Below are 16671 nucleotides of genomic sequence, written 5' to 3'. Positions count from 1 at the left end.
GGTCACTTCTTAGCTATCTACCTTAAATTCCATCGTTAACTCCTCCATGAGACTAATATCCTGTGCAGCAGATGGAGCGAGCAGGGCAGCGGGTACCGGAGTTTCCCTGAAGAGGCACTCCTGGATGCGCTTGTGCAACTTTGCAGAGCCCTTTAAGTCTACCTTTACTAATGCCCCTTTTGATGGTTCATCACTTTTTGGACCTAAGGTCAAGGATACACTCACCAGATGTGAGCAGGAAGGGAAAACTCTCTCTGCCTTTGGGGTACGTTTTTCCGTTCCTTCAAGACCTTATCCTAAAGGTCAGAAGAGTGGGAAAATGTGGTTCAAAAGATCCCAGGGAGTTTTTAAAGATGCTTGAGGTGATCCCTTCCCCAGGGGCAGAGGGGGAGGCAATAATGGTAGACATCAGCCTAGAGGAAGAGGGGGTCTGCAAAACCAGGGTGACCGTGACTCATTTTGCAGTTTGCCCTGCCAGTGCCCCTGAAAGGAGGCCTGTCTGCTCTACTCTGGAGGCAGTCGGGGGGCATATTTCTTTGTACCCAGAAGCCTGGCAAGATATCACAAGAGACAAGTGGGTACAAAGTATAATATCCAGAGGCTATTCCATTCCCTTTTGCCATCCTGTCCCACCGATCAGAATAATCCCGGATCTTCTGTCAAGTCAAAGGGAACAAGCAACTGTAGAAATTCAAAAGTTGCAAGACAAAAGAATCATCCAAGAAGTCCCTGCAGACCAAATAGGATTCGGAACTTACTCAAGGTTATTTTTAGTGCCAAAAAGAACAGGGGACTGGAGACCCATTTTGGATCTCAGCAAGCTAAATGAATCTGTGAATAAGTCCAAGTTCCGAATGGTGACACTGTCGATTCTTCCCTTTTTAGAGAAAGACAACTGGATGTGCTCAACAGACCTCCTAGATGTGTACTACCACATAAAATTGGACAGAGCATCAAGGAGTCACTTACGCTTCTGGCTGGGAGCCAGTCATTACCAGTTTCGAGCTCTGCCCTTTGGTCTCAGTACAGCTCCCATAGTGTTCACCAAATGCATGGCAGTAGTCGCTGCTCACTTGAAACATCTGGGATTCCAAGTGTTTCCATATCTAGATGACTGGCTCCTTACTGCCACCAAGCATCTACTTCAATATGTGAGGGACACCACTCTTCCAACTTGTTCCTGGCTAGGGATTACCGTCAGTGTACAGAATTCTGCCTTGTTGCCCTGTCAACATATTATATTAATAGGCACAGATCTCAACACCGTCCCATGATGGCACAACTTCCGCCGGACAGGGTTTCTGTTCTCTGACAACAAATCGTCAACTTTCTACCCAAAAACAAAGCAAAGTCAAAGACAATTTTGAAACTCCTAGGGACTGTGGCTTCAATGATCACCTTAGTTCCCCTAGCCAGAATGCATATGAGAATTCTTCAATGGCTTCTATTTGCTCAATGGTCATTACAAGAACTTCCCATGTCTCACCTAGTCAGGATCACAGACTCATGCAAGAGAGATCTCCTATGGTGGCTTCGGTCCTACCAGGTGACCGTAGGATGACCTTTTGTGCCAGAAGGACAGTCCAAGGCACATGGCAAAAACACGAGGCCCATCTGCACATCAGTGTTCTAGAGATGAGAGCAGTGTTTCTAGCGTTGCAGGCACTCCAGGACTGTCTTCTACCAGGAATGATTGCAGTCCAGTCTGACAACATGTCAGTAGTCTGGTACATAAACAAGGAGGATCCAGATCAGACCCCCTTTGTCGAGAGGCACTGAGAGTATGGCAATGGGCAATTTCTTCCCAAAGTTTTCTAGTAGCAATGCCCATCCCAGGGAAATCCAGTGTGATAGCTGACAAGCTCAGCAGGGTGATTTTAATGCCTCACAAGTGGTCTCTGAACCAAAAGATAGCAGAGGAGATCTTCCGAAAATGGGGCCAGCCTTGCTGCTGTCTTTTTGTCACTCCCATGAATACCAAATGCAGCAGCTACTTTGCCCTAATCCCCCCTTTGAGGGAGACACTGAGAGATGCACTTGCTCATGATTGGCCCTCGGGACTTCTGTATGCTTTTTCCCCCTTTCCCCTCATACCCAAAGTCATCCAGAAAGCAAAACTCTTGGGAAGCTGGCTGATTCTCATTTCCCCATACCGGCCTCATCAGATTTGGTTCCCCTTTCTCTGGCTTCTCCTACAGGAGAAGCCCTGGATTTTGGGCCCAATTCCAGACCGTCTGACTCATATGTCCAGAACTCTTTATCCTGCTCTCCAAACCCTCACTTTGACAGCATGGCTGCTTCACTTCCAAACTTAGTCAGGCTTCAAGACTTCACACCAGCAGTAAAACACATTTTAGTATCCTCTCATGAGGCTTCGACCAGAAAGTTATATGCTAATAAATGGAAGAGGTTCTCCTACTGGGCACAAGCAAAAAACACTGACCCCTTCTCTGCCTAATTCAGTTCAGTTTTGGAATTTCTTGCAGAACTTTTTCAGCAAGGCTCTGCAGCAGCTACAGTTAGAGTTCAACTAGTTGCAATATCTAATTTCCACATTGGTGAACATACTCCTAACCTAATGTCACACAAATTGTGTAAAGATTTTTAAAAGCCACTTGTTTATTGAGACCTCCCACAGGAAAACCTCTTCTTCCATGGGATTTGAATTTTGTTCTGACTCACCTAACTTTACCTCCTTTTGAGCCATTTGTCATCTTGTGATCTCAAATTTCTTTCTTGGAAAACTATTCTCCTGGTAGCCATTACATCTGCAAGAAGAGTCTCAGAGTTGCAAGTTTTATGTATTAAGCCACCATACCTGATTTTCCATAGAGGTAGTGTCCCTATGTACTAACCCATCCTTTGTGCCAAATGTTTGTTCCCAGACCAATCTAAATCAATCTGTTGAGCTCCCAGTGTTTTTCCTAATAATAGCAACAAGGCAGAGTACAAAATTCACCAATTGGATGTGCATAGACAGCTTAGATTTTATCTACATAGAACTAAAGATTTCAGAAAAACAGATCAATTGTTCATTTCCTTTTCTGAAGCAAAAAAGGGCATGCCATTTTCAAAAATTATGCTTTCTAATTGGCTCTCAAATTGCATTACCTTTATATAGTCCTCAAATGGCAAGAATTTACCATTCAAAGTTAAAACTACCCAGTGATAGGGTGCTAGGGATGCTGTCCCATCCAGTAAGAATGAAGGCAAGAAAGGACAACATACCATAAAGAAGATATGTACTTATGATTACGTTCCATGTTTGTTGTTTATCTCACCATTTATTCTTACGACCCTCCCACCTTCCCCCAGCCATGGACTTCTAGAGGACCTAGAGGTGAGTTTTTCCTTCCTTACTAAGGAACGCCTTTGTAGTTTTCTTTTCCTTGTTGTTTCTATACCTGGAGTATCATGGGTAGTTTACACAGATTATTTATAGTTGGCAGCAAACAAGATCTGGGGAATTACACCATTGCATGATGGGATACCTTTCTGCCATGAGCCAAGTTTGAGACTTCGAGCTAGTGTATTCTTCCGAGTCGGAGCCGAGGATTGGCTCCGAACTCCATCCAGAATGAATGAATGGTGAGATGGACAACAAACATGAAATGTTATGGTAAGTGCATAACTTCTTTTTTCCTTAGTTACAGCCAATTGCACCTCCGAAATTTCTGACAGTATATTCTGTAGAGAATTTTTTAAATCTGCCAACTCATTGCAGTCCTCAAAAAATATTTCCAGTTACCTCTTTCTTCCCCATCACATCTCCATCATTTGGTATCTATCCGAGGAAAAGTTCTTTGAAGTCTAGTTGGGGTATTAAAATACCTATGTTGACACTTTCAAACAAAAAAACCTTCTGCACTTTGTTGCATACTTAGGAGGCAGACACATATCCTGCCATTGTCCTCTTGTGAATTGCCTTTCCAGTCTCTCTTCCAATCTTTTCTAATTTCCTCTGATTGACTCATGAAATTATTATGCAATAATGTTTATGCCCTACCAATTATCTTATCTTTTATTACTAGCTTCTGTTTTAGATTGAAATAAAAAAAAACTATACCAAAGCAGGTCTTTCACTTAGGACTCCCCTATTCCTTTCTCTTTGTCTATACTCTGATCTCTATCCCTAGCAATCTCCGAACTGCAGTCCCAACGTTTTGGCCTCATCCTACTCTCTTGGCTGTCCCTCTCTAGTTATTTGCTCCAAGTACCATGGTTCCTTTGCTAGTTTTCTCCAGTAAATTTTAGCCCCCCTTTGTGCCCTTTTTATCTGTACCACTATTTGAGTCATCCCTGTTGGCAAAGTCACCTTTCTACATTCTTACATTGGCTTACTTCTTAGTATGCTTTCTGCAACTTTACAAATATAATATTCTGTATGGTGGTGGTTCTCCTTAAGGATCGTTATTGAAAATCCCATGCTGTCCTTATTTCTTGAATCTCCCCCGTCATCTCTTTCACATTGAATTATAATATAGCCTTTTGCATGTGTTATGCATATGAGTTTTAAAAGATTTAAATATATCTTCAATTCAGGTAATCCTAAACCATCTTGTTTTATTGGAAGAATCAGCTTTTCCCACTAAACTCTTGCCTTCTTGGCCTTCCAGATAAATTCTTTCAATTCAAGGATAGCTATTCCTGATGAGAGAGAAGACACAGGGAGATCAAAAAACAAAACAAAGACATGTAAGTGTCCTGCAGGCTTGTAAACCCCCCAAGCAAAACAGTATGTTGTATGCAGTAATATTTCTAAATTTTGTATGAGTTGTGGGTTTTTGAACAAAAGCTGCTACAACATTTATATTTTCTTTATAATTGTTTTGCTTTGTTTATTGCATTTAGAATTAATGAATTAATTAATAGACCTGGACTGTGTAATATAGTCTAAACATGTTGCATTTTAGTAATATATTTTTGCAGTGCCTTCTTTACAGCCTCCAGTAACTGCAAAGTGGTCGAATTTGTAAGGGCATGTAGTCTGCATTATTTGGAGTGATGATCTGAAGCATCTAATCTTCAGCATTCATTATGTAGTCATTGTTGCATATTACTGTAATACAGTCTTCTCTATAAAATTGGGTTGTAAATTATTTCTGCTGTAAGTTAAAAACTGTTATTCTTGTTTGAAGGTCTGACTTGTTAATGAACTGCTTCATGTGGCAAGGATGCAGGATTTGAATCTTTCCACCTTCATTTTCCTACTGTATGACATTGAGTAAGTTACTTAACCAGTCAGTGCTTTGGAGCAATTGGGAATTTGGGATAAGTTCCTTAATGGTTTCCAAGACTGCATGCTTAGTAGCTATGAACCTGTTGTCATTGTTTGCCAGCCACCCCCTATTACGTAGCTGATCTAGTTCACCAGCACACAAAAATTTTAATGAAACATAGGCAATTAGAAGTAGCACTAAAATTCATGGTTGTTTGCCAGCAGCAACCTTTGCATTAGTAATAATTATTTTTAATGTAGAATTATTCAAATGACTTTTACTCCTACAGAGATTGTGCATATTGACACAGCATATGTTATGTCATTATTTCTTATGCTCTCATAAATACTTTTCTATATGAAATATGCTAAACATGCCCAGATCTTATAGTATGATGCTACTGATCTTTATACAGTTTCATGCAGTTCATCCAAAGCTGCCAATAATGTACAAGTAATTTATTTCTTCATAACAATAAAGGGTGTAGACATTCAACAAAATGCTAGAAATGATGGTGGGATGTCTGTAGATGAAAGTACTTAATGGTCTTATCTGGTCATTTTTAAACAGCCTGTAAGCTGGATTTGCAGAACAAGTATGCATGCATGTGTGGACATGAATTAAGTTGGAATACTTTGGCTGCTGTGTGTATGAAACAAATTTGAAATATGTGACTTTGGTTCATTATTATTGTTATTAATTTTTGACACAGACATCTGACAATGATACAGTCAACAATGTAGCTATAATTGCTGTGTTTTGGGGATGTATGTGGGTAAAAAAGACTGTCCTTGCTGAGCTGATAAAGTTAGAAAGTCATCAGTCTGTCTTTGCAGGACTAACTTGCATTTGTGTAAAGTAAATTGGAATACTTTATTATGACCACTGTTATTACAATCAGACATGTAATGTGAATACAGCTGATAAAACTAGCCATAAATGTTTAGTATGGCTATTGTTATATTATAATGGCAACAGCTTGAGTGTCCATTTATGGTTAAAATGTTCTGAAATGGGTACTTGTACATTTTGTTTTACTGATTACTCGAAAAAATGTTCAAAACTACACATTTAAAATGTACTCTTAACAAATATTGCTGCATGAAATAAGAAATATTATTTAAAACAACTAGGAAGGTGATTCTGAGAACACATGGATTTATACATGGTCCTAGAAATGCATGTGGGAGCCCAACTTAATCTACACTGGCACGATGCATGTTCTGTAAAACTGGGTTTCAGTGCATTTTCAATGAAAATACGTTTCAAGGGTAGAGAAGTTTACTGTTGCTCATGATAAATCTGTTTTCAATATGAGAATGTTTTAACACATTGCCATCAGTGTTTGTGCTATAAAATTTGAAATAAAAGTTTTAAATTAAATCCAAATCTCTGTAATCATTGTGAAAGTAAAGAAGAAAATAGTATGTACACTGATGACGTCTATATCGCGTTATCGAAGGTTTACTTAATCAAATCAATAAAGGTTGAACTTTATTGATCGATTAAGTAAAACATTGAATAACGTAAAAAAATAAATGGTGTAGATAGGAGGGCAAGCCCCCCTGCACTCCCCACATGGGGGGGCTGCACCCCCACAACCCCCGTACTTAAATATAACATCTCCGAGACCGCATTACATTGAGGTAAACAGAACTCTCCCCTTACGGAGATTTCTGTTTACTTGCACGATGTTCTTCACTTTCGATATTGTCGTGCCGACAATATCAGACTCGATATTGCCAGCTTAGGACAATGTGAAGTAGACCCCACTGACACCTTTGAACAATTTTTAAGGATTCTTTCTTCTTCATCCTTGAAAAGTATTATTCAAACAGAGAAAACATCTAAGTAGGCGTACATTGATCTCTTTTGCCCTGGTAAAATGAGTTCCCTCAGATCTACAGAATCTTTGTGAAAGAAAGAGCTCAGACTTTTGCCTACTTGGATGTTTTCTTTGTTGGAAATAAAACTTTACATGGATGTAGAAGAGATGAACCTGTGTAAATCATTTTGACAAAAGGTACTGTTGTATGCCTGGTCCCTGCATTTGCCTCTTAAGTTAATTTTCTTTTATTTTCTATTTCTAGTTAATTTCCTTTGAACAATTTTTGTTGGTCCCCAAGTACACTTGGGGCTGGGATTTTGCCATTTACCAGGTAGATTATGTATATAAACTGAGTGTAAAAACTGGCAAAATGGTTTCATTTCATGTTTGGTGGTTCAGTTTAGAAACAATTTAATGTCAAAAAAGGAAATCCATTGCAAAAATGGTATACCACTGTGTATGTCTGCAATTAAATAAAAACAAATAAGCTGAACAGTGAATGCAGTGTTCTACTTAGTTTACAACTTGCCTTTATCCTTGTGGCTGCAGGTTGTATCTGAGTAGTAAATGCATCAGGACTACTGATTCAGTTTTATTTCTTATTTGCATATTTGCATTGTGATGATAAGGTTAGGTTTAGCACTCTGTAATGAGATTTTTTACTTATTCTTCCAACAAAGTGTCACACAATTCTAAATGTACTGAAATAAAATTTGAGGACAGGATTAAAAAGGAATGTGTATAGAAATATTGGCATGATCTTCAAATGTGGATGAGAATAGTAGTCATGCATTACCATTTGATTTGATTTTGCATGCACAAAAGGTATTTTCTAGACTCTAGGCAACTTATTTTTTGTTTGTTTGTTCAAGGTGCATAATGAGTTAATGGCATTGGAAGAAGAAATGAGTGACATGCAAGGATCTGCAAATTTATTTGAAGTGACAATTCCAGATTACAAGCAGTTGAAGCAGTGCCGCCAAGAAATAGTGCTGCTGAAAGCACTTTGGGATACCATTATATATGTCAGGGTAAGTAGCATATGTGCATGCATCCTAGAATTTTGAGAGGATATTGTGTGTAGTTATTATATCAGAGCTCAAAGGTCTATCTGTAGTTTTTGTTTTCTGTTTGTTAACCATGAATAATGGAGTGGTCCATAGAACATTTTCATTGACTTGACAGGCCTAAGACATTGATATATACAGTTGAGTAATAATAGCTTTGCTTGCTACAGTGGGACATATACATGTGAGAAGCAAATAGTAAATTATAACTGGAAAGTAAGAGTTTAAGAAAAGCTAATAACAGTTGAGGGTTCCAAATACATGAAGTATTACATTTTTAAGCAAGACATATTGTCATTTATTATGGTTGGCTAATATAGCCAGTTTGTTGCTGTCTGAAGCAGTTTTATGTTGTAGTAAGATAATAAATAAATAAATTAAGAGTGCCACCCTGATTAAACCAAAACCACACTCTCCAGGGTGATGTAAATTTGATAGATTTCAACCTTAAATATGTCAAATGTCTAGTGAGGTTGGAATGAAGTACATGATCTGTGGGGGGAAAAACCGTAACAGAAAAACAGCCATTATGTGTGGGGAATGTCAGAAGATATCTTCAATGTTTTCTAGGGTGCAGAAAATAACTTCATTTAGAAGAGAGAAAACTAGTTAGCTAATTGGAGTTGGGGTGTATTGAACAACTGCCACATAGTGATTATTTTGTTTTGTTGATGAGCTCATTGTTCATGGAATTGAATATTTCTGACCTTTGTACCACAGGGAAATTGATATGTAGTACCTACCATTGCCCATAGATTTAGGCAATATATTTAAGTATATCAGGAATGTCATGAGTTTCACTAAGGGGACAAGAAGGACTACTATTAGAAATTAATGCTAAAATGTTTGGATATTCTACCTGTTTTGACAGTGATTAGTTCCACCTTGAAAGAAGCTTATAATCAGATACAAAATAACAACAGAAAGATGTAACTGGTGTTTTAGGAATGTTGGAATTCTTCTTAAAGAAAATTAGAAAGTATTTCAAAAGCAATTTAATGATTAAAAAAATGTTAAGGTGTTTAAGGTGATGACTGTACAGACATAAGGTACAGGATTTGATTTTCATCTTTGAAAGGGAAATTGACATTGCTTAAAATGATCTACAAAGGGTAGCTAGCTTAGTCCTTACCTCTGAACATATATACAATTATAGTTTAAAACACAAAGAGACTAGAATGATTATAGTTTTAGAGAATTAGATGTTGTTATTAAGTTTGTAATAAAAGTTTCTTAAATGGAAATGTCAGTTTAGATAAAGGAATGCAAATCATATTAATTTAGATGAGGCATATTTGCTGTTCGTTGGAGTATATGTATATTTATGTGAATATTTAAATACAAGTCTATATAACGTGTACATGTGTGTCCATTTGTATGTGTGTGTATATGATATATATATATATATATATATATACACACACACACACACATATGAAAAATATGTGTTTGTGTGTGTGTTTGTGTGTGTATGCATATATATATATATATATATATATATATATATCTGTATATATAATAAAAAATTGTGAAAAATATGAAAAATATGTGTTTGTGTGTATGTGTGTGTGTATACATATATATATACATATATATATATATATATATATATATATATATATATATATATATATATATATATATATAATAAAAAATTGAGAGCTGAATAAAGGATTTGTGAAATAATGACGAAGACTTAGAAGACTCACCAATAAAAACTTTCTAAGAAAAAAGTTTTTTTTTTTTTAAAACAACCACTTTCATTGGCATAGAAAGATAAAGCCCTGACTTCTGACATTGTGACCTGAGTTTGATTAGTAACACAGGAACTTGGTGGCACTGACAGTGGAGCATGGGTGTGTCGATCCCTGAGGTGGGGGAGGGTCATGGGTGACTGTGTACTGGATAGGTCCACTCAGAAGAGTGTCCCAAGATGCAAATATGAGGTTTATGGGTAAGTGTTAGGTTCACTGAGCCACTGATGGTTGGAAGCCTCCATGTTGATCCAGATTGCTTGTCACTCTACCCAGGAGGGATTCAGGCCATTTCAGATTTTCTTATTGCTAGGATTCCTATGAGACTACAAAGCAACATTATGGTTGCCTGAATGAGCATCTCTGGGTGAAAACCCCTGAGCTAAGGAACAAATTGAATTTCTCTGATTGGGTAGCTTGATGGTAAACAGTCTAAAAATGCTATCAAATCAAAATTTCAGTATTTATAAAGGCATAAGATAGTTCACTAGTCCATTGTCACAGAGTTTTTTTCCACAGTCTTATCCCCACTGTCTGTTGACCATCAGTCCTCCCTCTTAGCCAGTTGGTCTTCACTGGGGAGAGACTAGGAAGACAGTCATTTAGGGGCAGTTCACATTTTGTCTTTTTTCTCTCTGACCATAGTTGCAAACACTTGGCTAGGTACCAGGGAGGAGAGTGAGATGGCCCATCAAATAAGGATGTCCTTTCAGTTCCTTAAGGGAGATTCTCTCCAAGTGGCCATGACCCCCACTCACTCTGGAACATGAGCAATGGTTTTCCTGGTCTGCAGTATGGATATTGCATGCCCAGTTTGCCCCAGAGTGTGCATGAACCCCTCCCTTCCAGGAAAGGCAAGCATGTTACGAGCTCTTCATTCCTCTTTCCCCCCTCCCTGGCTCCTTCATTGCTTTGGCAGCTTATTGAGCCCCAGTCACCTGGGTTACAGTAAGGGCTCCATCTATCTGGGCCACAGAGTTTTTTCTTTTTTGAATAATATAGAAAGCTCATTGGCTAAGCAGCATTTGGTTACATATTTATTTAGAAATACATTTCCAGAAATGCATATTTTTGGAATATTTGCATTTATTATTTTGGTAGCCCTGGAGATTAGCAGAAATTTGCTCAAATTACAATGATATTGTTGGAGATATAAAACATGTGATGTTGGAAACTTGCAAAATATATTTGTAAAATGCAATAAATCATCATTTTCGGGGTAGATTGAAAGAACTTTTAAATTAATTTAGTCAAACTCTACTATTCTGGATAGTGATGTCAATTGATTAAGTATACCTATACTACAAAAACATATATATTTCTTTATTTGTGGAGTCTCTTAAATTTGACAAGAAAGTGTGTGATCTGATGTTAGAAACAGAGCCCTCATTATCTTACTTATGACATTAGTGCATATATAATAAAACCAACGGCCATGCTCAAGGAGCACATATAAACTCAAAATAACACACAAAAAAAAACAAAAAAGCCACTGCACAGTGAAAGTCCAACACACCCGTTTAATGGAATTTACAACACATACAACTAAGCTCTTTCACCCTGTTACATGTTAGGGCTTCATCAGAGTAAAGCCATATTGTACCACACAGCATTAAATAGCAAAAAGATCACATGGTAAGTGATGTAATCAAATAATTAATTTGAATTCTTAAAAAAACAATCTAATATAATATAAATGCAGTACTGTAACAATATGAATAGTAGAACTCATATACTTTTTAAAACTTATGGATGTGATAATAAAAATAAATCTAATAAAATTCGATTAAGTAACCTAAACCACCCCTCACCCCTAGTCAAAGTTCCTCCCTCATGGTCATTCTTTACACTTCTCTTATTCTTGTTTGACTTTCTTCTCTAGCTTCTCTTCTTCTACATCTCCTCTCCCACTTCCAAATGATGATAATTATGAATATTGTATAACATTGTATTATTCTGATTATTTCTACTGAGACACAGATCACTGAATAACAACTGCTTAATTTTGTTAATGCTTTGTTCTTAAATATGTATATGCAATCCTTGTCTTATGTTTATTTATTTACCTCTGATGTAACTAGAGCTTTTCTCCCTGTGCCTCCGCTGAAAAAGGACTTGTGTCCAGTCGGACTTTCCTGGTCAACAAATGTAAAATAAAATAAAATAAATATTCACAATTTAGCTGCTCTTAGTCTTAGTATACCACTGAGTGAACAACTTCCATTAATACATGGGGGGATGTGGCATCCAGCCTAAGCTGCCATTATGTTTCTAACTTTTCTAACCTAGATTTGACATTTCCTCCTTTCTCAGTTGGAACAATTCTGTCTATAACAAAGAGAAACCTTTTGAAATTAGTACAACTCAAACTGTAGGTGTATAATGCATTTTCACTTTTTTTAAAAATTTTTTTATGTCTCGCAAATGTTCATTAATTCTTTCTTTTAGCTTTCTAATCTTCTTGCCCACATTGAATGCTGGACAGTTTAAGCAGGTCGCAATATAAACTACCATTTTGGTATTGCAATTGCAGTGTCCTGGGCAAGGCAAACTGCGAAAATAAGTCTCAATAGCAACGTAGGGACTAACGTTGATGTACTTGCACATTCTACACATATTACATTTGGTCATGTTTGATCTATGTCTATTTTTCAGGTCCTTTTCTTTCTCAAAAAGCTATTTTAGATTTTTACGCTGACTGAAAACCATCTTGGATTTTTCTCCCAGAACTGATTTAGTCTCCAGGTTAAAAATACTGTCTCAGCAATCAGATATTGCTGTTCTAAGTTTACCTACTTCCTGGTTGTATGGTATGACTAATGTCTTGTCATAAGCAGTTTCATTTTTTTCTTCTGAGGGTGTCATACCTGTTGCTAAAAGAATAGGCATAAATATCTCCTCTCTTTTTTCCAAAATTTCATTTCTAATCTTTAGTAATAGCCTTAAGGGGTAGCCCCTTTCCTTAAGCACACCAATAAGGACATATAGTTCTTCCTCAAACTTATTCTTAGCACTGACCAATCTTGATATTCTCACCATTTGTCCCTTTATTACACTTCTTTTTTGATATGGGGGGTGACAACTTTGAAAGTATAACATGTATACCCCTGCCGCACTGACGTCAGGGAAGAGGCGACGACAACCGACGCCGGACCTAGACTTTGGAATTTGGCCGACCGAGGACCCGCCTGATGGCAGGATAACCCATCTGTTATGACTGCAGCTGTATGAGCACTCGAACATCTACATTTATGGTAGGTACAAAACTGTACTTTGTGGTGGATACCACTGTTGGGCTTGTTGCTGTTGTCCATAATTTTTCTGGCTTCTTTTCTTTAAACTTTGAGATCTTCTCAAGGGGGCTGGTTGGTCTAAAAAAGCTTCATCCCTGCCCAAACCATCAGGCTCATTATTAGAATCAATGAGGTCATTATTAATATTAGGTCCCATATTCCATTCACTGACATTATCAACTCCTTTAGGGACAGGATATACTGTTTTGTTAGCATAATCATTCTTGTCCCTAAGCAGTTTCTTTTGCTTCCTTTCAAAAATGCTCTTAACAAAGACATCAGTGTCAGTGAAAATCTTTTTATATTCAGCTTGCTTGTGCTCAAAAAGCAGATCATTAGTTATAGTAGTATTCAGGTAAATAATTGTCTTTTCTAACATTTGCAGTTGTCTTTCGTTTTCTTTAATAATGATTTTCATAATGCCCATACCTGTCTGGTCGAAACGTTTGAGCAATTCGAGGTGAAAAATAGACATAGATAGAACATGACCAAATTTAATATGTGTAGAATGCGCAAGTACATCAACATTAGTCCATACGCTGCTTTTGAGACTTATTTTCACAGTTTGCCTTGCCCAGGGCACTGCAATTGCAATACCAAATGGTAGTTTATATTGTGACCTGCATAAGCTGTCCAGCATTCTATGTGGGCAAGATGATTAGAAAGCTAAAAGAAAGAATTAGTGAACATTTGCGAGACATAAAAAATAAAAAAGTGAAAATGCAGTATACACCCACAGTTTGAGTTGTACTAACTTCAAAAGGTTTTTCTTCTTTGTTATAGACAGAATTGTTCCAACTGAGAGAGGAGGAGATGTCAAATCTAGGTTAGAAAAGTTAGAAACAGAATGGCAGCTTAGATTGGATGCCACATTTCCCCAGGTATTATTGGAAACTGTTCACTCAGTAGTATACTGAGACTAAGAGCAGCTAAATTGTGAATATTTAGGTTGCTTAATCTAATTTTATTAGATTGATTTTTATCATATCCATAAGTTTTAAAAGTATATGAGTTCTACTATTTATGTTGTTACAGTACTGCATTTATATTATATTAGATTGTTTTTTAAGAATTCAAGTTAATTATTTGATTACATCATTTACCATATGATCATTTTGCTATTTATGTTCCCATCCCCTCTGGTATTAGCACTGAAGCTTCTTTTACACCATTAACTACTCCTCCTCTAACCTAATCTGAAGTCTTAGAGTCATCTGTTCCAGATCTCCCAACACCGACTGTACCAGCTCCACAGTTTTTCACATCTTCAGAACCAGTAGTTCCCCTGAGCTCTTTGGTGACATTGGAAATGGAGACCTCCCGGAGTCGTAGCTACTCTGTCAGTTCCGGGTGGCAGGTCTCGACTCCAAGTTTTTTGGAGCTGTCCTTCTAGCTCTGAGCTTCGGCTGTAGTTAGTTCAGCTCCACCTTCTGTCTCGAGGGTCGGTTCTTTGGAATGGAGAATGACCCCAGTCCCAAGGCAGTCTAGCTTGGTTCTGGGCTGCCTTCTCTCTTCAGGGGGGGCCACCTTCAAGGTATGGAGAGGGCCTTCTCACTTATGTTAACTCGGTCGGCACCTTCCCCCTCAGAACAGGTACCCCCTTTAGTTCTATTATTCCTTTGGCCTTTCCACTGGGACAGTGGGTGCTGAAGTTTCAGGTTCCTTAAACTCAGGTTCTGTCATCTTCTGATACTTCCCCAGGTTAACCCCCTAAGGAGGTCCCTCAGAAAAAGAAGTGCAAGAGGAAGTACATAGATCCCCCCCCCCCCAGGAATCAGTCACCAAAGACACAGATTTCATTGAGGGGGAAGAGTTTCCACTGTCACCCCCTCGAAGTTGTCTCATTTGGAGACATCCTAGAAATTTTAAAACAGAGGGGTGACTGGAAGTCCCAAAACCCTTCCTCAGAGGAATCTGTTTACCTGCAGGCTTTTGGCACCCACCCGTCTACCTCTTCAGTGATCCCATCCACTGATGAACTCATTCAGTTGAATGTTCTTCATGTTTCACTGTTGCAGTCATTACATTTGGGTAATCCTGCTGGCAGGTTGGCCTCAGCTGGCCTGAATTCTAAAGTCTTGGTTCCTGCGTCGGCTGCTTTCACCCTCCCCTGATGTCATGTCATCAGGGGTATAAAAGAAGCAGTCAATGCCATTTACTTCAGTCTTTCTTGCCACATGGTGCCCGAAGCAGAAGCAGTTCGCAAGTGCCGGTCGGCCGACTCCTGAGATTTTCTTGTTTGAGTTTCAGATCCAAAGTTTTCAATAAAGCTAAGTACCCTGTTGGGGAAACTTTTTTCTTGCTCCAGACCGATGTCAGAAAAAGTTAATAATTGTATTTCTTGTGGAAAGCAAATACCTCATAAGGATTTTCATTCTTACTGTATTCCTTGCCTAGGCTCTGATCACAACGTTACTGGTTGTCGGTTTTGTGCTAGATTTAACCAACGCACTATTAAGCGTTGGTATGATTTTGCTTTAAACTTTTTTGGATGCCAGTTTAATTATCCTGAAATGTCATCGGATAGCCATCCGACTACCGGAGTTTACAAAAAACGCAAAGAAAAGGATAGAGAAAAACAACCGAGGCCCAAAACCGATGAAGAAGCTCCCCCCTAGCCAGTCGCCAGTTCACCGGTTCTCAGTGAGGCACTTTCACAGCCCCTGATGCCAACTACTTTAGAGTCGCAGGCCGCTACCGACTCCCATGTGGAGTCTGCCATGCCGCTGGATACTCAAGGTACTGGAGCCTCGAACGCTAATCCCTCAGATGGGTCCAGAGCTGCTGAGCAGGCACCGGCTTCTGAGGGTGTATTCAGACCTAAACATCTTTACATTAAAACAACTTCAGCTTCAAAGGCAAAGACTAAAGCACCTTCTAAAGCAAGGAAACAAACTCAAGAGCCATGTGGACAGGCCTGTATGCCCAAAAAACAGATGCTCAAAATGGCCGAAGACTTGATTACCTTGATCAGGGGTTCCCACCCTCCCTTCTGATAAGAGGCCTAGGCAAGACACTGACTATGAATCTTCAGATCAGGTTTCTATTTCTTCTGATTCCTCTTCTGATCAGAAATATTCTCTTCCACCCTGTGAGGATTCTGATGCTGAAGAATCTATACCTTCAGCATCTCCTCCTGAGGACTATTCTTTTGGGGGAACCTTGCATACCATGAGGGAGCATTTCCACTGGGAGAGCCAAGATTTTTCAGAATCTAAAAAGAGGCTCAGGGATTTTCTTTTACTACCTCAGCACAGACCTCTAGCCATTCCACCTGTGTTAGACATTGTAGATGTGTTTTCGGAGTCTAGTCTGACCCCTGACTCCTTACCCCCAGCTCCTGTTAAGCCTGACAGATGTTACAGGGTTCCTGATTCACACAAATTTATTTTTAAAAACCCTGCTGCTGACCCAGAAACTATTTCACAGGGTCCAAAGGGAGTTAAGGCTTCCACCGCAAAAAAAAAAAACAACCCACTCTGACAGAGATTCAAGGGCACTGGATAGATG

At 38.5% G+C, this 16671-nt stretch overlaps 1 protein-coding gene across 1 annotated transcript in view; it reads left to right on the top strand.

Annotated features, from left to right (window-relative positions):
- DNAH11 (dynein axonemal heavy chain 11) overlaps positions 1-16671 on the top strand; it is a 4606558-nt gene that overhangs the window by 1044015 nt on the left and 3545872 nt on the right. Inside the window, exon 21 of the mRNA XM_044065542.1 lies at positions 7920-8078. Within this exon, the coding sequence (XP_043921477.1) occupies positions 7920-8078 (159 nt within the window). The remainder of the gene's footprint in view (positions 1-7919; positions 8079-16671) is intronic.

Source organism: Protopterus annectens, chromosome 3.part0 (genome assembly GCF_019279795.1).
Source record: "Protopterus annectens isolate FY-2018-M chromosome 3.part0, PAN1.0, whole genome shotgun sequence".
NCBI classification, from domain to species: Eukaryota; Metazoa; Chordata; order Ceratodontiformes; family Protopteridae; genus Protopterus; species Protopterus annectens.
Note: the sequence above shows the minus strand (reverse complement) of the source record. Positions and strands in the feature narration are given on the sequence as shown.